Raw genomic sequence first — 25,706 nt, 5'->3', positions numbered from 1 at the left:
GTCCCGCCGCTCCCCTCACAGCCGGGCCGGGCCGGGTCGGGCCGGACCCCGCTCCCCTCACGGCCGGGCCCCGCCGGGTCGGACCCCGCCGCTCCCTTCAGGGCCGCCGCCGCCGCCGCCAGGCGAGGCGGTGCGGGGAGCTCGCGGTGACAAAATCGTCCCCTCGTTCCCGGGGAGGGGGGCGAGACCGAGCCCTGCCTTCCCCCGGGGCGACGGGGCCGAGGCCGGGCAGGGGCCCCCGTCAGGCAGCCGCGGGGCGGGAGCCCCCGTCAGGGAGCCGCGGGGCGCGGGTCCCCCTCTCCCCGGTTTCTCCAGGTCCCTCCGCCCTGGCGGACTGGCCTTGGGCTGCAGCGGGACCAGGGCTGCGGCATCGCGCCCAACCGGCCTGTGCCCGCGTCCCTCGCCGGCGAGGCCGGCCCGGCAGCCTGAGCGCTCCGCTCGGGAGAGGGCCCGGAGAGGGTGGCGAGGGTCCTCTTGGGCGGCCGCCCCTGCTCGTGGCGCTGAGCCGCCCGGTGACGCAGTGCGGTTCGGGGGCTCCTGCTCTCGTGCCGGGCCACCCACGCGCCCGTGGCACGCGGCGCCTCCTGCGGAAGCGGCTTGGGCTGCCGCGCGCTCCGCTGTCCTCCAGCGACGAGGCTGCTGTAGCTGCTGGTGACCTTGGGTTTCAACACCCCGATGAGCGGCCGCTTTCTGCCACAGAGAGGTTTCTGGCGCTGGACGAGGCTGGAAGTAGAGCTGACCTTCCAAACGCCAGCAGCGGCGGGGACGTGGGATTCGCTGAGCGGCAGAGCGGGAGTCAGGCCCGCGCTTGGGCTGAACTAAAGTTAAAAACTCTCCCACTTACCTTGGCTGGGGAGGAGGCAGCGCAGACGCTGGAGGGATGATCAAGGAGCTGGAAATAAATCAGCCTAGAGGAGAGCAGGGGAGAGCGTGCCCGGGGGAAGGAGTGCCCTGCCTCTCCGCGCATTTCCCTGCCACCCGCGTGCTGTGTCGGGGAGCCCATGCCTCGTCCTGTCCTGCCTGGGTGCACCTCCCCGCTGCACCGTCGTCGCCCCCGGCCGGCGGGGCTGCCTTCCGCCGGACATCGGAGGGGCCGGGGACACCGCCGGATCCGCGGGGCTGGACAGCTGTAAGTGTACCCAGAGTAAGAGTGGTGGATGCTAAACGAAGTGTGTGGAAGGGCTCAACTCAGCCTTGAACCCCGGGGGCTCGGGCCAGGCTTGCTGAGAGATGGCCGCGCGCGGTTGCCTGCTGCCGGGTGTTCTCTGGAGCGGAGCCGTTGCTGCCAGCCGCCCTGCGCTGGGCTGGGGGACGCCGCCGGGCAGCACTGGAGGGACACCGCGAGCGCAGAGTGCCACGGGGGGCAGCAGCTGCTGTGCCAAATGCCGTCAGTCAGCGCAGCTCCGGCTGAGCTGGCTGGCCCTCCCGGGGCGCCTCACCCCCAGCGCTGCTGTGGCTCTGGCTCGCTGTAGCTCTGACTCCTCGGCTTTGCCCGTAATTAAGGATCGTCAGCACTGCGGAGGGCGCTAGGAGTTAGCGGGTCCGGTGGCTTTTACCGATACTCCCTAAGCTGCTGGCGTGGAGGTTGCTGCTGTTGTCGTCGGTCTGTGTTCAGAGGATGGGAACGTCTTGCTGATCAGCCTCTCCAGGGACCTCCCGGCCACTTTCGGAGCTTGCAGCTTTCTCCCAGGATGGGCAGCAGCAGAATATCTCAGAGGTCCTGGACCCAAACCCCACAGCCCCTGCAGATCTGAGCGTTTCCTCACCTGCCTGCGGCAGAGGATCTGGTGCTCAGGTGATTTTCCAGCCTCAGGTGAGAAGGGCGATGCCCTCCCTGCCAAGCCTACCTTGCTGCTTTTGCCCTCCCTTTGCCTGCTGGAGGCAGCGGTAGCAGAGCCGGAGCCTGTGCTGTGCCATCCCTAGGGGACTGTGGAGGTGTCTCATTGCTCGTTTTTGTGATCGCTCAAGGCTTTTGAGGAGGTGTCAGCTTTTCTGGAGACTCTGCAGCCTGTCAGTGCTGCTGCACTTGCCTGTTGTGCAGCCTACGGAGCTTTGCTTTGGGGCAGGCAGAGGACAGCTTCCCTCCCGGGAGTGTCGTTGGAGAGCACGGAGCGAGGAGGGCGGTGGTCTGGGGGTCCAGCCCTCCCTCTCCTACAAGGGAGGTTTGACTCGGCCACTGCTGTCGCGAGGTTTGCCAGGTAACCGCGTGGCACGGTGGGCGATGCAGTGTCTGCCGCCCCGTATAATTTCACTGATGCGGCCTATGTATCCTTGTGCTTTGTCCTGTTTGGAAAATGGCTAGGGGCTAATCAGTTCCCTGAAGTTTGCAGTTGTCTTGCATTCCCACATGCCAGGGCATTGCTGTGATGGTCTGACTTTTCAAGGGAATAATAAAATAAAATCACCGCCTCCAGTGGGTACTGCAGCATCTCCTACAGCAATCATGGAAATATTTCTGTTCCTTCTGGTCTTTGTATAAGTTTGCTTTCCTCCTCTGTGGCAGGGCCGCCTGGTCGTGTGGACCCCTGGGACTGTGCTTTGTCAAGCCAATGGGTGCAGCTCTTTTTACACCAAGCAAAAATGCTGAAGTTCTGAGATGTGCTGAAATAGTATTAAAATAGCTTTCAGAGAGCCAGCAAAACTACTGGGACACATGTGCGTAAAGGCTGATAGTGTTGGAGCTGGACTGGAGAGTGCTTGTGTTATTTAGCATTGAAAACCTGTGAATATGCCAGCCTCCCCCACTCCTTTCGGGTTTTTTTTTGGGGGGGGGTGAAATTTTGCTAAGTATAATTATCCAGCTCATACAGACCTTGGCAAATAATGCTCCAGACTTCCAAAACTCTGAGCATAATTTGGCATGACAGAAAGTCCCTCATTAACACTGCGGGGCGTCAGGCTGCATTCCAAATGGAGTTACAGATGGAGCGGTCCTGGCTGGAGGTTCACGATTTTACATGTGGCTTTAACAAAAAGGGAGAAAAAAAGCCTCTAGATACCAGAGCCTATGATTCTGGAAAAATGATAGCTACACTTTAGTGCTGAGATCAGCCTCGTGGCTGTTCATGATTAACCTCTGCTAACTCTGCTAGCACTTTGTCGCACGCAGCTCTGTGCTGTATTTAACAAGTGTGTTAAAAAATTAAAATTGCTGTATGAAGGGTTGAGGTGTGAGAGCAGTGTGATGCTCAGGAGAGTGGAGGTTCTGCGCCGACACGGAGAGATGTCCAGGTGCCTCCTTGCTCTTTCTGCCAAGGGCAGGTTGCTCCTGCTCCCCATCTCGGTCTGCTCTGGCTGCACGTACTTGTGGTGAAGATGCTTTGCGTTGGATGTTCCTTGCACAACGAGGGCCTGATCCCCTGTGGATCGTCCAGGTGTTTTTGCCATATGAATAGCTAGTTGCCCAAGTAGCAGTCCGCATCCCTGGCCTCTTGCTCCGGGAAGCATCCTCTGCGGTGGTGAGATGGGACCGAGGCCCTGGCAGGTGGCCTACCTGGAGCTGGCACTTTTTTTGGTTGTTTTGTGGCAGGGACGCTTGCCCTGCAGTTTGACCTGCCCCTCCTGTGCTCCTGGAGCAATGAGAGCGCACCGTGTCGGTGCACGTGCATGCAGGGAGAGGCACGGACACCATCAGGGGAATACTCATCTCTGCCACCCTGGTTACAAACGGAGATTTGCCTTCAGAGAAATTCAGGTGCTTTGCAGTTACTTCATGTCCCAGCTTGGAACAGAAAGGCAGAACAACAACTAACAAAAAACATTAATGAAAGATTCCACAAGATTCCAAACAGAAAGTAACAGCATGCAAAGTACCAATATTTTCAGTTAAAATTAAGTGCTTTGACATGCCAGAACACCACGTTTCATTTCAAAATGACATTCCAGACTGAAAAATTTCAAGTCAGACCAAACATTTTTAGTTTGAGTCTCATGATGATGGGTGTTGAAAACTGTCAAAATACCAATTTCTGTGAAGCTGTTTTTCCTAGTGGGAATTTGTGCGTGAGCGAGAGCACTGATTACCTGTACCGGGCTGGGTCTGAGGAGGAGCGTCGGCTCTCGATGGCCAATGCCACAGGGCTGAAGTCTGCTGCCTGCTGAAGTGGATCGTGACTTTTTATACCTCGTGCTTCTTTAAACGCCCACTCAAGCTCTCTGGAAGTTATGCTTCTGCAGTACAGCACAATAGCTTCCCTTGTAGGTATGGTGTGGACAGTGTGGGCTGCATTATTGATACCTCTGTGATTTATTTATGCTTTCTTAGCCATAGCAAACAGCTCAGCCCTTCTGAGCTAAATATAGTGAGCATTGGAAGTGTGTCCTGCATGTCATGGAGGAGGTGAGAGGTGCACTTGCTTTTTGGCCCAGCCAAGAGAGATTTGGGCCAAAAAACCATTTAGAAGCGAGTCTCACGCCAGCAGGCAGAGCCTCCCCGTGCTGGCTCTGCTGATCTGGACCCTGCTGCGGTGCCTTCCCGCAGGGAAGGGGGCGCTCTGGGGGAGTGGGGACATGCAGTGAACATGCCCCGCAGGGACAGGCGCTGCCGGAGCGTGGGGCCAAGCTGCGGGAGCAGGAGAGGAGATCCGTCGCAGCGGGTATGTGCAGGAGGCATCTCACCTGCCTTTCTGGCCCGCGCCGGAGCCTCCGTTCCCAGCTTGCTGTGGTGCCGAGTGCTGATGCACACACTGCCGGGGCCTCTGTGGATTTACATGAAGGGCCGAGCTGTTCTGAGAGGGCAGTTTACTTTTTCATTGAGGAAATAGTACACATTTTAAGCTGGTATCAGTATCTGCGTGATAGGCTGTGACATCTCTGAAGGGACTATTACAGTGCAGGCCATTGTGTGAAAATCCAGTCTTTGAGGACACTTCTTGCAGAGCAGATTCTGCTGACAGCCCCACCAGCGCTCTGGAGATTGCCTAAATGCATCTTTACGCAGGGGAGTAAGCACAGTCTTGTCACATCAGCTCATGCCCATTTCAAGCAGAGATTGTTTTCTTGCAAATTAAACCAGTCTAATTCATTCTGGAGCTGCAGTGGCTCGGGGCAGGCTCTCGGCACCGGGCTTTGCCACGCTTTTGGCATGTGTTAGCGGAGCCGCATGTGGGCGCAGAGCTGGGGGCAGCAGCGGAGCTGCATGTGTGCAGCGTGGGAGCAGAGGTGCTGCGATGGAGGGGGACGGGCATCTGCAGAGATCTTGCTAGGGTCCATCTCCCTGACCTCCCCGAGAGTGCAGAGCGACAAGGACTGCCTTGGGGCAGGGCGACACGGTGGCCCCTGCTAGCCAGGCGATGAGCGGGAGCACAGGATGGTGCCCGGTTTGGGGCTGTGCTGTGCCCGCTAGCGAAGGGGTTGCGTGGGCACCGCTGCTCTGCAGCCTCCCCCTCCACTCAGCTTCCAAATTTGCCATTTGCTACCACCTGATTGCACCCGTGGCCCCAGGCTTCCCCTGGCTGCCTCGTGGCGTCAGGCGTTGACTGTGGTCGGAGGATGCTGCGAGGGCTGGGCAGCTTCCTCGTTGCCCCTCCTGCGTTCCCCGCTCTGGGCCCCGCCAGGCTGCCCCACCTGCTGCTTTCGGTCTGTCGCTCGCTTATTAGCAGCGGCACACCAATGCACCGCGGGACCGGCGTGGTGCTGCTCATTAGCATTCAGCACCTCTCTGTGCGAGCACGAATGGTGAGCCACAAGCTGTGAATAACGAGCGCTGAGATAACGGGAAGCAGGGACGGTGGGGACCGGGCCCCAGAAGGCGAGGGATGCTTCTTGCTGCAGGGCACCAGCCTGCCTCCGTCCCTCCGGCCACCGCGCAGCAAGCAGCCAGGCACAGTGCAGGCAGAGCGGAAATGCCAGCCCTGCCTCTGCCAGGACAGTTCAAAATGCCCCTCTCCCAAATTGTCATTTGTAGATTGCTCGTTATTCGGGTTGGAAAGTCACCACCAGGCAGCCTGGAGGGAGGCATTAGGCGCTGCCGCAGACGCAGGCAAGGGGATCCCATTTAGTGCAGGTGCCGGGATCTTGCTCTTCGGAGGCAGGTTAGAGAAGAGGTGGGTGTTGTAGTTAGAGGAGGACTGGTCCCTCCTGGCTGCCAGGGCTGGGAAGGGTTTGACGTGAGCTGCCTGGCATGGTGCGTCCGAGGCACAGGCAAGTGCCCTGCTCCCCACAGCCTACACCTGCACCGTCCCTCCGCGGGCCTCTCGTTGCACGGCGCGAGTTATTCGTGGCGGAGCACGGGGAGCGTGCATGTGATGGCTGGGTGCCTTCTGTTTTGCCCTTTCCTGTGGCAGCCTCAGCCTCATCCATAAATATTTGCTCAGGGAATGTGCAGAGCACTGTAACGAAATAATCACAGAGGGAGAAAACAGCATCGGCTGGGAGTGGTTCAAGGTGTGCGCAACAGTCACAGCCTGGCATTACTAAGGACCAACATTTAGTTGTGTTTGAATCATTTGTTTTGTGGAGGATGTTTGATCTGAGCTGCTGTGTGCCAAAGGGAGAGTTACAGCCAGGCCACAGAGAAGAGGAGCTGTGCTGGGACTCCCAGAAGCAGCAGGAGCGGGAGGCTTCCCAGTACCTGCGCTTTGGGGCAGGAAAGGGCTTATTCTGGTTTGCCTCTCCTGTGGGATCCTTGCTGCCAGTTGTTGCACTATGGCATCTCCTGAAATCCCCAAGACTGGCTCCTCTTTGGCAGGGTCTGTAGGCACAGCGGTGACAGCAAGCCCTGTGCCCGGCAGCTCGCCCACGAAATGCAGATGGAGCAGGTGGTGAGGCAGCGGCAGGGACAGGGCTCCTTGTTGTCACCCGGCAGGACTGAAGCAGAGGCAGGAGCGAGACCTGGATGCCGGCGTGTTCGTGCCCTTCCCTGGGCAGTGCTTCGCAGTGTGTTCCTGACTAGGTTGACTATCCCACAGCATGAGCTAGGAAGGTTTTTTTGCCTGTGAATTCTTTTCTTGCATAAAATATGTGTTTTTGTCATTTTTCTGGGTGAATGTCAACATTTTTGGTGACATTTTCTGATTTTTCTTCCAGCTGGGAGAATCAAAATGGAAAGTATCATTTTAAATAAGCATTTTGGAATGAAACATTTTTCATTTTGAAATGTCAGTTTAAAACAGAACAATTCATTTTGAAATGCTTCAAAACAAGAAATGCCCTTTTACCCCTCAAATCACTTTGTTTTGATTAAAAATGTCAGCATTTTCTGTTCTGGCACTTCATTTCATGAGTATGTTTCAGTGTCTCTGTCTGATTCAAAACAGAACGTAATTTGGAAGACTGTTGAAAATTAAAGATTGCTTCTTTGAACAGCCCCAGCTTGTCTCCCGTTGCCTGGCCGACGCCTCGCACTGCTGCCGCTGCTCCTTGGGTTAATCTCTGGGATGCTCCGAGGTGCCTGGCGGGACAAGGCAGCCAGAGCACCTGGCGCGGCAAAGCTCCCTGCTGGGCTCAGGGCCGTAGGCGCCGCTGCCCCGAGGAAGGGGCGTCGGGTGCTGCGACCAGGCAGACCGCGGCCCCGCTGTGCAGGATCAGGCAAGGCCGTGCCATGCCGCGTGGCGTGGCTTTGCCCTCCCCAGCGTAGCGGGGTCTCTCCTGCTGTCCGAGCAGTGCCGCAGCCTATGGCTTGTGTTTGTGGACACTCGTTAATAAGTTATGATCTGGCACTGAAGTTTTACAGGGGATGCAGTTATTTGGCCTGGGCCCTGTTAGATAGACCCGCAGGTGATAAACAAGGCCGCAAAGTTGTCATTTTACCTTGCAGATGCAGAGCGGAGATTTTGCTGTCAAAGCTGTTATCTCTAGTGCTGCTTCTTGCAGAGCCCCAGAGCCATTTCCACCTGCAGTGCTGCGGGTGGTAAATATTACAAGAAAAGTATTTAAAGCAGTGGAAAGTAAAACACTGAATCTTTTGAGGTTTAAATTTTTCCTTGAGGACTTCTGATGAGGTAAAACTCTGCTCCTTCCCAGCACCTCCTGCGCTGCTCTGTGTGCAAGGGCATGGTGCAGTGTGGGAGAGGAGATGCCACCTCTGTGCCGGCGTGGGCAGTGTTTGCACGCTTCAGCTTCGTGTGAGGAGATGCGGAGGTGGGTGAGCACGGATGGGAGGTCAAGGTGCTGTGTAGCCTGATCAGTATGTGCCCAGCCTGGGCACTGGGCAGCCCGAGTCCTGGCCCTGGCTTTGCTGTGGGGCTTTGGATCAAAATCTCAAAGGATTAAGTCCTTCCAGCTCCGAGCTCCTCTGTCCATAGCGCTGCTTCTGAAGTTGTTCCCCTCCTTTCCTTTTATCTCAGCTTCTGCATGCACGAGGAAGGTGTTTTTTTTGCTCTGCAGGGTACTTGGATGTGCAGATAGGAGAGGAGCAGACAGGCTGCTTATTATGGGCTCTTGGCTAGCAGAGCAGAGAGTTCAGCCAAGAGCAAAACAAGGTCTGGAGAGAGGTAATATAGTGACTGCTGTGATTTTTTTCCTTGCATAGACACAAAGTAATCCAAATACTCAATACTAACTTCCATTTAGTCGAAAGAAGAAGGTGTTGCTGTGGTCCGGGCGCAGCCCTGGGATGTAGGGGAGCGATGTTCGAGTCCCTGGCTGGAATGTATCCATTTTCCATTGCTGGTCACAGAGAAGGTTTAGGAGGCGGCTCCTAAAAGGGAGTTAGGAGGTAACTCGTCACGCTGGCAGGGTCGGTTCTGTGGCTGTCTGGGGCCCCACATCCTCTGCTCGATGGATGGGAAAGGGGCATCTTTGCCAGGGAGCGCGTTTCAGCCGTTCGTCTCAGTGCCACGACTGCTGCCTCTCCTTTGCTGGCATGTACATCACTCTTGGCATGTGGAGCGATAACGGCGCTGTGATCCAGCCCCCGTGCTGTTGTTAGCATGAGTAGCGTTCTGAATTAGTGCATTATTTTAAATACAATTTGGTTGCAACAATTCACTTCCCATTAATGACACTTGACAGCAATTTGTAAATTCAGAGTTTCAGCTGTTACTTGAGTTCGCCTGGAAGCCTCCAGCTGCCAGACAGAGTAGGGCAGGTTGTAGTAATATAAATAGCAACCACTCTGCTGGGTCTAGGCACAGTCTCCTCTCTCTGCTGGCCTGGGCTTTTCCGCAGGCACTTGCTTGCCAGGACGTGGCTGCGCTTCCAGAGCAGCTGGCCCTGGGGAGTGTCCCTGGGAGAGCGGCATTGTTGCTGGCAGGCTGTGCTTCCCACCGCGCCACTTAATCAGGAAGATAAGCAGGTGAGAGCTAAATGCCAAATCTTGTTATTGGGGGAGCACATGTATGCAAAGATAGTGGACACAATTTTGTGTCTGTGTGGTTTTACAGATTTTGCAAATGTATTGAAAGGAAAAAAAGCGCCAGAACAAGGTATTGCTCTGGGACACCTGGATTCAGTTTCCCACTTAGCCCGTTCCTCTGCTCCCCATGTGTAAATGGCAGTAGCGACACTTGCCTCTCCAAGCTGGTGTCCCCTTGGGATAGCTGCTGGTGCGGTCTGTGTGTCAGTGTGGTGTGCAAAGTGCCCAGCCTGTGAGAGCCAATTTTAGCTCCCTTCAAGGGACCTCTCTAACATGAGAGGCAGCGAGAGTACGTAACCCCTATGTGGAGAAGGGGAAAACGATTCGCTGTTAATATACTCTTGCTCTTCTTGGATGCTTTTGGTCCATATTTAGTATTTCTGATCTGCAGTTAATACCTAATTTAATGGGCCTGCTTCTGTTCTCTCAGGAGTAACTCCTCCAAAGCAGGTGGAGTCACACTGGTGTAAAACGGGCAAGCATGGTTATGGATGCAGTTATTGGGGAGATTTTGGTGCATGGCGCGTGCTCATGTGCTTGTGAGCACATGTGTTAATGCGTGTGTGCAGATAGGTGCTTTGCTGCCCGATCTGCTCCCGCGCACCTCTGTACCTTCCCCAGGTGTCCTGGTGGCTCGGTCAGTGTGCTGAGCCCGGAGCTCAGCATGGAAATGCTGTCCCTGGTGCAGGGGCCAGCTGAGGCTTGGGGTCATTCCAGCCGGTCCCAGGGAGCTCAACGTTTCTGACCTCTCCAGTGCAGCCCTTCCAGCAGGTATCGTTATCCAAGCGCTATTTCTCTCTCTCTCCTTTCAGGTGCACTGATGTTTGCCCTTCTGTGTGAAGACCTAATCTATCGGAGGTTGGCAGATGCACAGGTGTTAGCTGCGAAACCCCAGTAAGAGGTGAACATCTCTCCCTTTCTGCTATTGGCATGATGTGGTTTCTGGCCTGCCTTAACAGGCCATGCTGCTTAAGAAATCTGTGTGGCGGGTGAACCCCAGGGCACACGTGTGCTTGCTGCGTGTGCGCCTGTACCTGCCCTGGGGCCGCGGTCATGGTGGGGCCCTGTCGGTCCCCGTCATGGTGTGCGTTTGGGCGCTGAAATGCTGCATTCAGCAGCAGCGGTGTACATGCGTGCTGCCCCTTGCAACTCGCTTCGCAGCCCCCCTTCCTCTGTGCAGCTCTCTTTCTCTTTTTGTTTTTGGTAGAATGAGTGAGAGAGACATACAAAGCTTGAGCAAATGGGTTTTCGTGCTCACTCTCTGCCTTACCACGCTGTGGGGAAGACTGACGCTGGCCTCCACCCACCACAGAAGTCATTCAGGTAGGGGAATTAATATTTAATATGTGAGCCGGGCAGAGCAGGCCAGCGTCGGGGCCAGGGGCCGGGAGGGTGGTTTGCCGGCACGGCCCAAGGCTGTAGCTTCATGTTCGTGGTTTGAGAAGGGTCGGGCTGGCGAACAGGAGGCGGCGTTATTCCCGTGCTGGCAGCGAGGGCGAGTGCTCTGAGCTGGTCCCGCCTGGGGCGCGTGCTGCCCTCGTCTTGCGGTCCTTGCAGCCGCTGTTTGGCCAAGTCGTGTTTCATGCAGCCTTATCGCAAGGTTAGCAGTGGCCTTTGCGCGAGAGCGTAGCGATTGCGTGTCGGTACTCAGGCATGAGCCGGAGCCCAGAGGACGCCCTCCTTGCCGCCGAGGTGTGGGGACAGGGGGATCGCCCCGTCTGGGCAGAGGCCAGCAGCCGGGGAGCCTCTGGCACTGACCTGCCTGTTGGAGGGCGAGGGATAAAGCGCCTCACCCATCGGATCCCTATGAATATCTGAGGGCCGGCTCAGTTCGTTCTCATTTTCCCGCTTCCTGCTCCCGCCTCTTTGGAGTAAGCCTGGGACTGCAGCGTTTTAACTGACAGTCCATGAGCGCTCCAAAAAGCGAGGGCTCTCCCCTTGCGCGCTGTCAGTGCAACCGGGCTTCTTGTGCTGGCCAGCTCTCAAGGTATGGCTCCAATTGCGCTCGGCTTCGAGCTGAGCAGAGCAACCACGGTCTGAGCCGAAAGAGAAAAAGGGCGCGGAGTTACGTAGGCCTCGGACCAGGCCTTACCCCTGAAAGAGTGCCAGAACTTTAACCCTCTTCAGGGACTGCCATCAGAATGCCCGAATGTAGTCTGTGTTTGGAAAAGAGGGTATTTAAGGGTTAATTTGAAAATGTTCTTGCTATTGCCTGACCCCACACCTAACCCCTGTCCCATTTCTGTCATTTTTCCCTGACAGTTAAAGCAGTTCTAATCCTGTAATCCCCATCCTCATTGCTTAAAACCAAAACATATCTTCTAGAGTGACTCTGTCAACCAGCTAGTCAGCAGTTACCTGCTTTACCCTCTTTTTAACCTGTAGCAGGTGCATGAAAAGATAAAACTCCTCAATCATCTCTGGAATTATTTTTGGCGCTAGCTCAGGACTTTCCAGGATGCTGGCGGACCACCTGAGTGATCCATATGCCATCTTGCATGGGATTGCTTGGAGTGAAGCCTTTACTGAAAGTGCTGCCCTGGCTGTAGGGATATTTGTATCAGATGAACCCTTAAGCCGATGGGAGCTCGCTGGGATAGATCGGAGATTTGCAGTGTTTGCAGACGTGTCTGTTTGGTTAGACAGTGCCGGGGAGGTTTCACGTTAGCATCTCGTTCAGTCTGATATCGCTGCCTGTCCGCTGGTGGAGCATGGCTGGGGGACGTTCTTACAAACTGTTGCTTGACAACTCTCCTTGACTTGAAAATCTGGAGGGCCAGGAGCTCTCCTCCTTCTAGGAAGTGTCAGACCTGGAATTAATAAAGCAGATGCTCATCTGAGTTTAAAAGTGCAGATGCCCAAGTGTATTTGTGGGGTGTGAATTATGTATAAGTCTCGCTCTGAACGTAAAAAGACATGCTTATGTATTCATGTGTTCACAGGGAGAGAGGAGGGGTTTTTCACTCACACAGGAGTAATCCACAATGGACCAAATCTTGTGCTTCTTATTCAAGCAAATTCTAACCTGCAGCAAAGAGGCCATAGTAGCAGCAAATAATTCAAGGTTTGACCCCACCCTGTGTCTCTGCATTAACAAGCTTTCTTTCTGCATATCCTGATATTGTAAGAATTGTGCATATTTGCACTGTCCATTTCTTATTTTCCTGGGCTGTATCTCCATTTGTTCAAACAGGAATTTTTAGTCTGTTGTTGAGGTTCATGGGTTTTATTTTCCTGTTGTCTGCCTGCGCTTCTGCTTCGTTTGGGACAGTTTTTAGCAAAGGTTATGTTTGAAACATACTTTCATCAGGTTGTGTTCTCAGTTGTGATGGTATTTTTTCCCCTAGAAAACCTGCAGTCATATTTCTGCAAGTGGAAATGAACTAGAGGTGTGAAACAGGATAGCTCTACCCTTGATGCCTGACTATGAATCTTGGAGATGCTGATGAATTAAATGCATAAAAGGATATAGACATCCAATGCTTTTGGCCATTTATACCATTGCATTTATTCACAGTTAAAACCAGGTGTGGCACTTAAAAATGAAACATAGCATTTAATTGTGACTATATGGCCACAAGATTTCAGATCCCCAAACTCATGAATTTCTTAAAAAGAAAGAATGCATGCAGATCCTCTTTGTTAGCCTTCCAGGAAAACAATACATTTTAAACATCTGGCTTTGGAAATAAGATCTAATCACTGATGTTCACCCAACATGTGGAGAATGCTAATGTGTCAAAGCAGAGCAGTGCTTCCTGGTTTATGTGGTTGGATTTAAATAGCCACATGAATCAAGTGCTGAGATCAAGTCATTTGGAAATGGAATAGGAAACTCCTTGATGAAGAATGATTCACCAGCAATTTAATCCTCCATATAACTTGGTGAGCTTTACCTGATGAGCAAGGCTTGCTTGTCTGGATGTAGCTCCTACAAAGATGGTCCAGCATCTTCAGATAAATCCCTTTAATGCTGGTTATCAGAGCACCACCTTTGCCTTTGTTCACATTCATCACTCAACGTGGAGCAGAAGTAAAGACATTTCGACAGCTAGGATTTGCTATTGGGAAATTAGGTTCTCTGAATGAATGAAGAGCACTGATTTCTGATTATCTCGGAGAGAGATTTACTGGCCAGCATGTCATTGTATGGAGTGAGGACAGTAGCTAGATGGCTTTTATTTGTGAGATGCTTCTGCAAATTCCCCTCTTTGCTTAGGGAGGTGATGTGCAGCCTTTAAATCAAGACAGAATGTTTTTCTAAACCATCTTCTCTAGATCAGGCAGAAGCTGTGGTTGAGTGTGTGGGAAGCACCAATCCTGTGCCCTGTATCACACAGGAAAGCAGATTGCTTGATCGTAGCTCTATCCTCTAGCTGTACTGTTTCCATATAGGTTTCTCTCTGACACACAATGGCAGAATGGTTTAAGCTATTCTCAACACTGTCCATGCATTTGTTTTTCTGCTTGCAAGTTTGAAGTGGTGGGATTTGGAAGAGCTGTTCACAAAGGAGCTTGCACATATGGCGAAGGGGAACATAGTATGATCTGAAGTTTTGATATGACAATGCAGTAAAAAAGCTCTGCTGACATGCACTGATAATGAGCAATAAAAACAGGTCTACTTCTCTCCAAAACCATTTTAAATAATACATGTGTCTAAGGCAGTAGTGATTTTAAGACTTTAATTATTTAGTGAGTATTAGTAGTAGAGTTGTTGCTGGGTACGGTGTACAGATAGCTCACGTTGCCGCAGCGTGGGCTGCACGGGGCTCTCCCCCTTCGAGGGGAGGAAGGCTTTCCCTAAAGACCGTAGTGTATGAGCAGAGACAGAGGTGGGGAGGGAGGCACAAAGATGAGAAGTGGCTTGTGGCAAAACTGCAAGATGCACAAGGCTATGCTGTCTCCGAGGCAGAGCTCACCCGAGCAGCCGAAAGAGCTCTGGGTTCCCGTCTCGTCGTGGGGACTGGACCCACGTGCCGCCTTCCAGGTTTCCACCTCCTTTCCTAAGGTGTCACGCAGCCTTTCGGAGGATGCTCTAGACCAGTTTAATGGCACTTTGCTGCCCAGGGGGATGGTGTTGTGTAGTGGAGGGTTTTGGCATTGCCTGGCAGTTATAACGTGTTAAACTTCTCTTCATTTTACAACTTTCTGCCAGGAAACAGAGCAGTATTTTACGTTGAACAAGCGTAGCGGTGCCCACACCTCCCTGAGACAGACAAAATGTGTCATTTCAGGTTGTGCCATAAAAAACATGTTCTGCTGCTCATTTAAAGGTCAGCCAGAGTAGGACAGCATTTTTATTTTATTTTTACATGCAGGATTCAAAAGCCTGGTGCTTTTACAATGCTTTTATGGTTCCATGAGATAAGATTTTTTAAAAGGGTTCCAGTGGGGAAATAACAGTTAAACTGGAGGGAAAAGCATGCCAGCAGCTCTGGAATTTGTCCCGGGCTCTCGGAGGGTTTCCTACTCTCGGTGTTAAACACACCGTCTGATTTGCATTTTTCAGTTGTATCTGATATGAAGTTTCCTGCTGTTCAGCAAAAAAAGAGAAGCACCTGCAGGGAGCTCCGGAGAATCCTGTCGTTCTCCCTACACTTATTCTCAAACTTGTGGGTCTTTCTGCCTAATGTGTGACGTAAAAGACCAGCGTAGCACGGAGTTGCTCAGCGGCACGCCATGCCCGCAGCGGCTGCCACAGCCTGGGCAGCCCGCACGGCACCTTCGTCTCCTGCGAGCCCGCCGGTGCGGTGCAGCATGGCCCCAGCCTCAGCGAGGTGCTGTTAATCCCTTTTCCCGCAATGAGGGAACAGTGAAGCCGCTTGCTGACATCCTGGGCTGCGGCTCAGCAGCGGGCCCTGGTCCCAGACCGTCAGCCCTAACGAGGCTGCCGAGGTACTTTGGGAGAATGCAGACAGGCTGCCGGCCGGTGCAGAGAGCTTTCAAAGAGAAAGCTCCCTCTGCCTCCTTAATCCCCCCACTACGTTCAAACACAGCCTGCAGCTTTATCGGGAGCAATTACTTGTGGGAAAGCAATGCACCGTGCCCTGCCGCTGCGCTTCCAGCTGGAGCGGGGGGCTTGGTGCCTGGAGGGGTCTGCGCAGGAGAGATGCCTGGGGCAAGTTTCCTGTGTAATTGCTTCCCAGGACAGGCTGTTGGGATGCTCATAAAACCGTGAGGTGGATGAAAGGCTTCCGCAGCCCAAGAGAGGGCCCAGTCCCAGGGCTGCGTGCTGCTCCCCCAGCTCTGCCCATGCGGAGCGGTTGCTGCAGGGATGTGAGGGAGAGGCAGGGCTGTGCATGGCCCCGGGCAGCTGCAGGGACTGGTGCCTGGAGGCTGCCTGACCTCTGCGGTGTGTTGGTTCTTCTTTGATGAGCAGTTCAGGGTCTGAATTCGGGAGCAGAAGCAAGTGCGTGAGCTAGGAACAGCACTGCGGTGGATGATGGCCTGTCAGCCCCCCTGCAAAGTGCTCCTTGTAGTCAACTCTTCCTGGGGCAAGGAGGCAACAGCTCCTGGCACTGTAGTTTGCTGCCTGACCCCATTTATCAGCAGATGCCTGTGCTCTGACTGGCTCAAAGGAAAGCTGTGTGCTTTTGAGGAAAAACAAAGAGCTTTCTGAACATTTCTGTTCCGACGATGGCAGTCACCCTCCACACTCTCCTCACAATGGCAGACGTGCACCTCTGGTGCAGCTGGGCTAATTACAGCCTGTAGCTGAATCCAGCAGGGCTGGAGCACAAAGCACGGGCTTATTAGTAAGAGCATCTCTTGTCTGAGATGGATTTTATCTTCGCCCCATGGCATGCCCAGGGCTGTAGACACTCCCGCTTACATTATAGCCTGCCCTCCGGGCGAGGGAAGAGGCAAGTGCTAGCTAGAGATGGGACTGTGCCAGCCTGCTCTGGTGGGAGCTCGTTTCTTGCACCTGCACACTTGCAGTCTGCAAAACTCCTGCAGCAGTTGCTTGGCATAACTTGCACAGATACCGCGCAGGTGCCTGCTGAAGCAAAACAACAGCTCCAGGACGTGTGCCTGTTGGTGCAGGACTCGCAGGCGCAGGCCTCGCTGCTCGGGCAGGCAATGGTGGCAAAGGCGTACGGGGGCACAGAGGGTGCTAGGTGGTGTTGGAGCACACGGGTCACTCCCTGAAACCCAGTCCCTCCTGGAACTGAGGTTCTGGGAAACTGTCCCCGCACTGGGTGGTTTCTTGCCTCTGATCACATTGATTCTGTGATGGGAGTTAATTTGCTGCAACAGCCAGGGAATAAGAAAGCTGCAGAAAGCAATCTGCTGAGTGAGAGAGCAAGTCCAAAGCAGAAACTGCCGGGGGGTCCTGCCGTCCGGGGCAGCCGGAGGTGCAAGGGGCGACCTCTCTCTCTCTGCAGGACACAGAGACTGAAATGTCAGAATGGTAAAAACGTTCCTGCGTAGGGCCCTCACCCAGCAACGCAGCCGAACGTGGGGAGCGCGCTGCAGGCAGAGGCAGCGGGGGCCGAAGGGGCCGACCCTGCACTGAGGCTCCGAGTCCTTCAACCCGCATTTGTCGTAGCTGTTGCTGGGTTAAGCCAGCAGCAGTAACAGGAGGAGAATCTAATTTTTCTTTATCTCCCTGCTGCACCTTTTTGAGGAAATTAAAAGGGTTTTGGCATGTTAGTGAACTCTTATTGAACGGCTCTAATGAGCGATTTCTCAGTTCTGCCTTGCTCTCCCTCTGCTGAATCTTTTTAAATTAGCTGAAAATGAGAAGCCAGAGAGCTGAAGTGAAAGGGAGCAGAGGGGATTGTCTGGGCCTTCCTCTTGGGAAGAGCTCTGCTAATGAAGCTTTACAGAGAGACTTTTATAAAAATGAGTCAAAACCACAAATGTGTGCGAGCACTGAAGTTGAAGGTTATAAAACCACTTGTTTAGACAGGGTGGCAGAGGCATGCAGCTGGGGAAGGTGGCTCTCTACACTCCTGGACCGGAGAGCGCGGTGGGCGTGCGGGGCAGGAGAGGGAGAGAAGTGGGGAGAACTCAAATGCGTGGGAGTTCGGGCTGGCGCGAAATAGCCGACGAGGGCAGGTCTGCCAGGCTCCTGCGTCAGCCATCGCCTCGGGCCTGCGTTTGTGCGGCAGCAAGGCACCAGGATGAGCGTGGTGTTTCGGTGGGCTTGCCCTGAAGCACAAATCTGTGCTCATGTTCATGGTCAGCCAAACCCAAGGACCTCTGCTTATTTCTCAGATTATATGGAAAATCCCATTAACCATGAAAAACAAGGCAAAACACAGCCACGTTTGTTCTGTAATGAGCTGCTTTCCTTTTCACTTTGACCAGAGTCTATCATCTCTGCATTCAGGAAGAGTGGGAACCTTCATTAAAACTGAATTATGATGGCATTTAGAAGGGAGGATAAAATTTATAGCCAGAGATGCTATTACAAAATACTTCCAGGATAGGTAATTGTGTAATTATTATGGGCGGATATGAAAGCAATGGTTCATTAACAGAAAATGACCATGAAATAACAATAAATAAGGCCAAATAAAAGCCCTGGTAATTGCACAGCCCATCCTGCCTGCGTGCCAGCCAGTGCGGGGCCCACCAGCCTGTAGAGCCCAAGCCCTGGTTCCTCAAGGAAGCAGGTTCGGGACTGGCCGCTGTCCTTGGCGTCGGAGGGGGAAGGAGCACAGGGAGGGACGTGGCGTTAGGTGGCTTTGAAATCCTCAGAGTCCTGAGGGTCACAGCGTGCTCTTCCTCCAGTCCCTGCTCCCCACAGCACCGCCTTTCTGCACGAAAGCAGATGTCACCCTGCCCCGGTCCCAGTCTGGTGGCATCGCTGGTGACTGCATCCTGGTTCAGTTCTTGAGTCCTGCCCTCGTTTTATCCCTCGGTAGGTGCTGAGGTACTGTGGGAGCAGGGGAAAACAACTACTTTGGACAGTGAGGCAGGATCCTGTGTTCTTGGCTCTTTTGGCAGCAAGTGGAAGTTAGCAAAAAAAAAAAAAAGCGTGTAAAATGTCATCAGGGCTCAGGGGTAACTGATTGGCATAGAGGGCAGCACCATCTTTTATCGCAGCAGTTATGCAGCAACACAGCAACCCCTCTGTGAGCTACCAGCTCCAAGGCGCCGTTTGTCAGCTCATCCGTGACTCAGTGCAGGCAAATTCCAGGACTAAGGGGGATATAAATATTTGATGCCTTCCCCTTCCCGTTGCAGTAATTGCTGACCAGCTGGCAATGATGGGAGACCTGTGATGGCCGAGGAGGGGAATTAGCTATTTGGCAAGGCTGCCCTTCTGCAAGTCAGAGCGAGCAGGGCCCCAAGCCCCCACCTTGCTGGCGGCCTCCGCTCTGCAGCCTGGCTGCCTCCACCATCTGCTGCTGTCGCTGGTTTTGAGGCAACGGAGAAGCCCCGAGCACAAACTCCTGGAGCAGCCCCCAAGTAATCAGAGCTGCGCCATGCGAACGTAATTAGCAGGTTCAAAGGCAGGGTCGAGATTCAGCGGTGCAGAGCTGAGCTGAGCCTGCAGGCAGGCACCGCTGCGCCGCGCCAGGCAAGCGGGGAGGCTGCACTCGTGCTGGCGTTTCCCAACAGGGAGGTGAAAATGTTGTTGCAAGGCAGAGGAATTTCCCCCTTGAGGCTGAAGAGAGATCCCATTTCCTGAGCTTTCACTTCGGAAGATTAAGAGGCTGGTTTCCAAGAGCTTCTGAAAAGCAGGAGGTGTTTCCTAGCGAGCGTGGGTATTTGATACCTCTCTTTGGGGACCCACGGGCATTTGCCGTGACACAGGCAGGGCTTTGGCCATTCTCTCCATTTTCCTTCTTATGGAAATTGTAGCAGAAATGAACAGGGATTAAACCAGCAGAAAACTGTGGCGCTCCTTCCCTGGGCCTGCATGCTTTAGTGAGTTCAAGAGTGAACGTGCTCCCTGGGATCTGCAGCGCGGATGGTTTGGCTGTTGAATTGTGCAGGACCTCGCCAGCTGGGTAGCTGCTCCTCAGGAGCCGTGTCCTGGAAGAGCCAGGAAAGGCACCAAAATTGCTGTGGCTGGTGCTGCTGTGGGGATTTAGGAGAGGACTTGTGCATGGCCTTGAGTGGCAGAAACCAGGCAGTTGGCTGTGACAGCGCGGTGCGTGCCTGCCTGCACGTGTTTTGGAATGGCGCGTTGTAGGAACACAGCTTCCCTATGCCCCTAGCAGCCTGGCTCCTGGTTACTGTGTAAATCAAAGACTGTTGAGGCACTGGGATGCCTCAGTGTGCAGCTCTGCGCTCACTCCTCCAGTGCTCATTAAGCAAGACCTGCAGGGATCACACGCTCTCAGGTCATGGGAATAAAGTCTATCCAGCCCCGTTTGGCTAATTTGTATTGTGGTTGTGTGGGCCATTAGCCAACGAAATTCATTGATTTGTGATGCTAACTAGATTCTAAGCACAGATCCCAGAGGTGATAAGCCAGCACATCAGTTTTTCTTTCTTCCTTAATGTTTTAATGGCACTGGGATGGGGGAACAGCAGAGTAGCCTGGACTTCTGATGAAGACCATGACATTTCTGTGTCACTGCAGGGTGGAAATGCACTCCTAGTTCTCCCTCCCGCTTGCAGGGAATGGAGTGGGATGATTAGATGGGAACATCCCTTTCAGCTGTGACTAGGGGCTGGGGTTGGAGGTGGCATTACTCTGAAGTCGAAGGCAACACAAGGCACCATCCCCCTCTTGTAGCATCCCATTATCAGCTCCAATTTACTAATGTGCTCATTCATTTCAATAAACCGCTTCCCTTGGCCGTGCAAAAGGCTATTAATTTTGCTCAGCAGGATGGGCGTGAGGGCTGTTAGGACCATGAGCCTGCATGGCAGGGTGTCTGGAGCAGGACCACTGCTCTTCCTCATTGCAGATGGGTGGGGAGAGGCTGGGCTGACCCGTACGTGTGTGTGCAGCAGCCTTGGGGCCTGGTGAAGTTCCTGGGGCGCAGGGCAGCTCTGCCCAAGCCCTGGCTCCACCCGGGCCATCGGCCGCAGTACGTGCTGCTCTAAGCCCCTGCGCTTGGGCTGGCAGAGCTGCACCTCTCCACTGCTCGGCCCTGCTCAGGGGGCTTCCAGGCCGGGACATGGTTGGAGCCCTGTGGCAGCCCCATGTAACCGTGGTTGTTTCCTCTCTCTCAGTGCACGTAGAGCCTGGCACGTGTGAAGTCATTGCAGCTCACAGATGCTGCAATAAGAACAAGATTGAGGAGCGCTCCCAGACAGTGAAATGTTCCTGCTTCCCTGGGCAGGTGGCAGGGACGACGCGGGCAGCTCCCTCGTGCGTGGATGGTGAGTACCCAGCAGTTGGCAAGCCAAGTACTTGTGCTCCCTACTGACTATATTTTCCCATTTGGTCAGGCTGGCGCGGTTTTCACATGCCTGGGATTAAGGGAGGACTTCAGCCCAGGAACCCTGGCTGGATTTCTCTGCATGGATAGGATGCAACTCTCCGACCTGGGCTCGAAGTGAGAGCTCCTGCAATGGAGCAGAGGGGGAGAACAAGCGTTTCGGATCTCTCCTTTGGTGTAGCCACATTATTCCACCCTGTGCAGCCCAGAGGCTGCCTGTACACAGGCACGTTATGGAGCTTCGGGGGTTCGAGCTCCTCCCCAGTGCTGTTGTGCAGCAGCCCTGTTGTGCTGCTGCTCTAGAGCTGGACCTTGCAGCATCGATCTCTGCGTGCCCAGCTTGCCACGCTGCTGCAGCCTCAGGCACAGACACGGCTCCAACCATGCAGCACCAACATTTGTGAAGAGCACTAAGAAAAACTCAAGCCATATATATTTTATTGAATGTCATCATGTGGTATCACAGTAGAGCCACCAGAAGCAGCTGAAAGCTTCCGCCAGTGCATTATTGATTCACTTGAGAGCCTATATCATGTGAATGCATTTGTGCACAACACCAAGAAATGACTGGATTAATTCTCAGGGAAGGTTTTCTTTGTCCTGAGCAGCTTTTGCGTCGTCTTTCCCAAAGATAGAGAAGCCCCCTGTAATTATGCACACTGTAGGCATAAATTACAAGAGTTTAACAAAGTCAAGTAGTAATAGACAGTCACTTTGCCTCAGTAAGTGGAGCCTGAAGTAGGTTAGTGAACAAAGCTGTTTTCCCTACTGTTGTCAGGAATGAGGACAGGGCTGATAGCAGGCTTTTTACTTGGGATAGTGCAAGAAAACAGGGCACTTCAGAGGCAAGTGGTGAAATTGGGTCAAATTAGGTCATCTAGCTGACAAGCAGCTCGTCAGGTCCAAGGCAGTCGTTAGGAGGGAGGCAGTGCCTGCACAGAGCTGGTGAGGGGAGCAGAGATCCTCGTTTTTCACAGACCTGCAAAATGGGTGGTGTTCCCACCTGGAGTGTGCCGGAGACGAAAGGGAGGCACCTCCTGTCGTGACGCGGCAGGGGCGGCTCGGATGGCGAAGCCGCTGGCTCTCAGGGCCTGCTGCGCACGGGGGCCGAGGGCTTACCTCAAACCCCGCCGGGCTCGTGGCTTTCCCAGCTCGGCTCCTCTGTCGCAGGGTGGCTGTGCCTGCTCCCGGGGCCCAGACAGCCTGCGTCGTCCCTCCGGGCCTGCTGTCTCCCTCCCCGCAGGTGGTTTTGGCTGCTCCTGACACATCCCTCCTCTCCTTCCAGCCTCCATCGTGCTCCAGAAATGGTGGTGCCAGATGGAGCCCTGCCTCGAAGGCGAGGAGTGCAAGGTCCTGCCAGACTTCTCCGGCTGGAGCTGCAGTAGCGGCAACAAAGTGAAGACGACCAAGGTATTTCTGCGTCGCCGTCCCTCGCGGGCGGCTGTGCCGTGGGGCGTGAGGAGCTGGGGCAGAGCTGGAGGGGCCGACGAGCACCGGGCTCAGGCTGGCAGCACGCTGGGGAAATGGGGACACCTCGCTGCCCTTTCTCCAGCCTGGGGCAATCAGATTTTTGCTTCGAAACCCAGGAACATGCCCCAGAGAGTTCACAGGGAGGAAGAGGAGAGCTCTGGCTTCTCCAGGGCACAAGCAATTTGCTACGGTTGTGCCAAACCCAGCAGAGGGGACAGTCTGGGTGCCCACACGCTGGCTGTGCGGGGAGGCGGGCCGGGGTGGAAAGGAGCTCGCCTGTGGCAGCAAGGATAGCACGAACACTGAGTCGGTCCCAGGGCTGGTGCCGGCCTGGGAGCTCTTGGCTCAGCCTCTCCCAGCTGCTCCCTGGAGCAGCGGGCTCCTTGTCCCAGCCTTCTGGCACAGCCCTGGATCCATGGAGGCTTTCTGGGATGTCACTGCTTCCCCATCTGAAGCAATCATCTGTGACAGAGAGCTACATGATTATTATTTTCATGGCTTGCTGAATGCCCCAGAGAACAAGGTATAATTAAAATTTTATCAAACTCATTAGTAATTATATATATGTCATGCTTAATCAGTTGCATAATTTTGTAATCATTGTTCATACAGTTGAGTGTAATTATTCCGTATGCTTTAGCTTTTCTCACCCCACATACCCTGCTGTAAAATTATTGTATTAAAAAAGTGATGTGGGGATTTTTTTCATTATTGCTATTATTTTTGTGCACCAAAAGCACTTGCATGCTCAGATGTTTTTATGGGTGTCAAAAAAAGTTCCTCTGGCCTGGCATCCATCACTGACCAGTAATTGCAGCGCTACTTTTAGCTCGTCCTCTTTTTCCCTTCTTTATATTGCTTAATTAATTCTTCCCCCCAGCTGATAACATAACTCAAAGTATCTGGGGCTTTGCTGACCCTGGGTTCCTCCTGGGACTGTTCCAGTCTGCAAGAGGCCAGAGCTTCTGCTCTTCTCCCTTTTCCAGCAGCCCTGATCTCCTTTATGGCAATCCTCCTAACATCCCTTTTTGGCTTGTTTGCCCTTCTCCCCAGTGAGGCTGCGTCTTAAAAACTCAAACCTATGTTTTCAGAATGACTAGTGACTTTTAATGCCCTGTTAAGCACTAAACCCCAAAAGGAGCTGGATTTCCAGAAAGTTCGAGGCACCTCTCAGTTGCTCTGTGCAAACAGAGCCCGAAAGGGAAGCTGTAATCAAAGCAAGAAGTTCACAAATAATCCATAAGCTGAAATTTGGAACAAGCATCCCATCAAACAAATGCAAAGAGCAAATTATGTTTACATCTGCTGGGACTGTTCACTGATGATTCACAAGTGGGAGAATCAGCTGGATGTGTTAGATAACTTGCCCACTGCAAACAGATTGACCGTTTCCATTAGCAAAGAAGATACCAAACAGACTTCTTCAGGAAAATCATTTCAAACAACAAATAAACGAGAGGGGATCACGATGTCTCCATGGGTAATCCATTAGTGGAAAAGGGAGAATGTGGCTCTCTGAAGAATTTTGTCACAAATTATTTGCTCAGTAGGGAAGGGATTTAGCTGTCACAGGATTAGAACTAATCTATGCAAAACACATCACCAACCTGGAGGGATTGAAAGCCATGACACAGAATATTCTAAGTCACGAGATTTTAAGAAAATAACAGTAATTGGGAGGTCTGTTTATGTCCTACCTGGGTCCTTTGTTTCTTTAGGTGTCTTCTAGATCATATTTTCCCACTTTTTACACAACCAAGAGGGTTGGAAAGGCCTTTCTAGCCAAAGCTGAGATTGTTGCATAGGTGTAGGAGTCGAGCAAAGAAACCCAAAGAACTCGTTGCAGGATTCATGACAAAACTGTAACAGGCAGCAGCCTGGAAACCTCGTTCCACTCCATTGAGTGAAGCTGCAAAGGGCAGAGGAGAAGGTAGCAGGAGGGAGTAATGGGAAGCTATGGAAAGGGAGGGCTAGAAGAGTGCAAAGGAGGACTGTGGTCTGTTTGGCAGTGGCATGCACTGCCACTTCCTTATCATACTGTTTGGTTTCTCTGTGCTTTTTCTAAACAACCTTTCCCCCCTTATTTTCCATTCGTCCCTTCCCTTTTGAATGCCGGGATGTAAATGCGGCAGTGCTAGCAGTAGTCAGTGCATGTCCCAGTCCTGGCTCAAGGCTGGGCCGTGTGGCAGAGCATGCGTCTGTCCTCCCCTTCCCTTTTTAGCATTCCCAGTTTGATCTTCACACTGAGCTGTGGTGGATCTGCACTTGGCTCTGCTGCATGTCCCTGATATGTGGATAGCTCAGAGGCCAGGCACAGAGGTTAAATAACTATTTCAAATGAATCTATAACTCCCAAGGCTGTCTTGACAGAAATCTCTGGTCCTACTGTGAAATCCATGAGAAAGGACATTATAATGGATAAACAGGAGCTGAAAACATGAAGGAAAATATATTTAAACTATTCATAGTCTGCAGCGCATGTGAAGCGGAGGGCAAACATGGCCCAGGATCACAGTAGACATTTCCCAGGGTATCCTGTAGCCTGGTGCGAGGGTGTGGGCTGCACACAGAGAGTGACCACAAATGTGCGCGGCATCGGTGTGCAGCGTCAGACACAGCCCTGGGTCCTGCGCGCTCTCCAAGATGCAGTCGGGAGCGCTCACCTCTGTAGCGATAAAAGAGAAAACTTTCTGCTCCGTCGCTATCGTGTGCAGTGCCGCCAGCCCCTCATGCCGTGGGTTTGCATTCTTCTCGCAGTAGCATGGGTTTATTGTAAGGCTTAGCTATTATAATTGTTACTGTAACTTCATTCTTTTACACTGAACTAACACTTAATCCAGATGTGCTGGGTGATGGACAGAGCCAGAGCACAAAGCAGTTGCAACAAGTATCAGAAACATTGGCAAATACGGAAGGAAACAGTGACTTAAATTCCTGTATCTTGCAAAGCGCTGTTCAAAATACTGGATGTTGTAGAGGAAGCAGTTCAGGACATTGGCCGGAGGTGAGAGACACCTTTCTTAGAGCTGTGTGAGCAATAACCCGAGCGTGAAGGAAGCTCTAGCTCGCCCTAATAGCTGAACAGTGGCAAGTGCCTGTCTGACACTTCTCTCCTTTGCTCACAGGTCACGCGATAGTTTCGGTGGCGCTCTGCTGTGGACTCATCTGGTGAGCGTTGCCGTTGTGACAGCCGGGACGTGGAGCAGTGCAACACAGTGCTGATCCTACAGGGAGAGGAACCTTTCATGCTCCGCAGAGCCACGAGCAGCAGGACTTTCCTGGTGGTGGACAGATTACAGCTGTGCCGGAGAGCACTGCGATCCCCCAGCGCTGCACCCCGCTGCCCTTGCTGCTGGGCCTCTGGTGGTGCTCTGTGCCCGCTGCGCCGGAAAGCCGAGGCTTGCAGAGGCCTGACGGTGTCCTGGGCCTGCGTTCCTGGGAACGCTTCTCGTTGCTGTTCGGACCATGCCAGGTACCGATTCAGTGCCGCTGCTGACATCCAGCTTCTCTTAAGGCTACAGTCATGGATCCCGAATGCAGTTGCAAGACTCCTGTCACTCTGCGGCCCCCTTCCCCCTCATGGACAC

General features: G+C 53.3%; 1 protein-coding gene across 1 annotated transcript; it reads left to right on the top strand.

The window, feature by feature from the left end:
- The first annotated feature begins 10,503 nt into the window (after positions 1-10,503).
- Positions 10,504-25,271, top strand: FAM19A3 (family with sequence similarity 19 member A3, C-C motif chemokine like). Its single transcript, XM_026077294.1, has 4 exons — positions 10,504-10,618; positions 20,441-20,590; positions 21,935-22,059; positions 25,245-25,271. Exons 1-4 carry the CDS (start codon positions 10,504-10,506, stop codon positions 25,254-25,256), a joined length of 402 nt encoding a protein of 133 aa, XP_025933079.1. The 3' UTR covers positions 25,257-25,271.
- Positions 25,272-25,706: the final 435 nt, after the last annotated feature.

Source organism: Apteryx rowi, unplaced genomic scaffold, assembly GCF_003343035.1.
Source record: "Apteryx rowi isolate R43461 unplaced genomic scaffold, aptRow1 scaffold_45, whole genome shotgun sequence".
NCBI lineage: Eukaryota > Metazoa > Chordata > Aves > Apterygiformes > Apterygidae > Apteryx > Apteryx rowi.
The sequence above is the reverse complement of the archived record's forward strand: the minus strand, read 5'-3'. Positions and strand labels throughout refer to the sequence as shown.

Excerpts from the sequence above, each read along its gene's own strand:
- FAM19A3 (XM_026077294.1), top strand. The coding sequence starts at position 10,504 with ATGAGTGAGAGAGACATACAAAGCTTGAGCAAATGGGTTTTCGTGCTC. Across the intron at positions 10,619-20,440 it reads CCACCACAGAAGTCATTCAG|TGCACGTAGAGCCTGGCACG; the intron begins GTAGGGGAATTA and ends CCTCTCTCTCAG. Across the intron at positions 20,591-21,934 it reads AGCTCCCTCGTGCGTGGATG|CCTCCATCGTGCTCCAGAAA; the intron begins GTGAGTACCCAG and ends CTCTCCTTCCAG.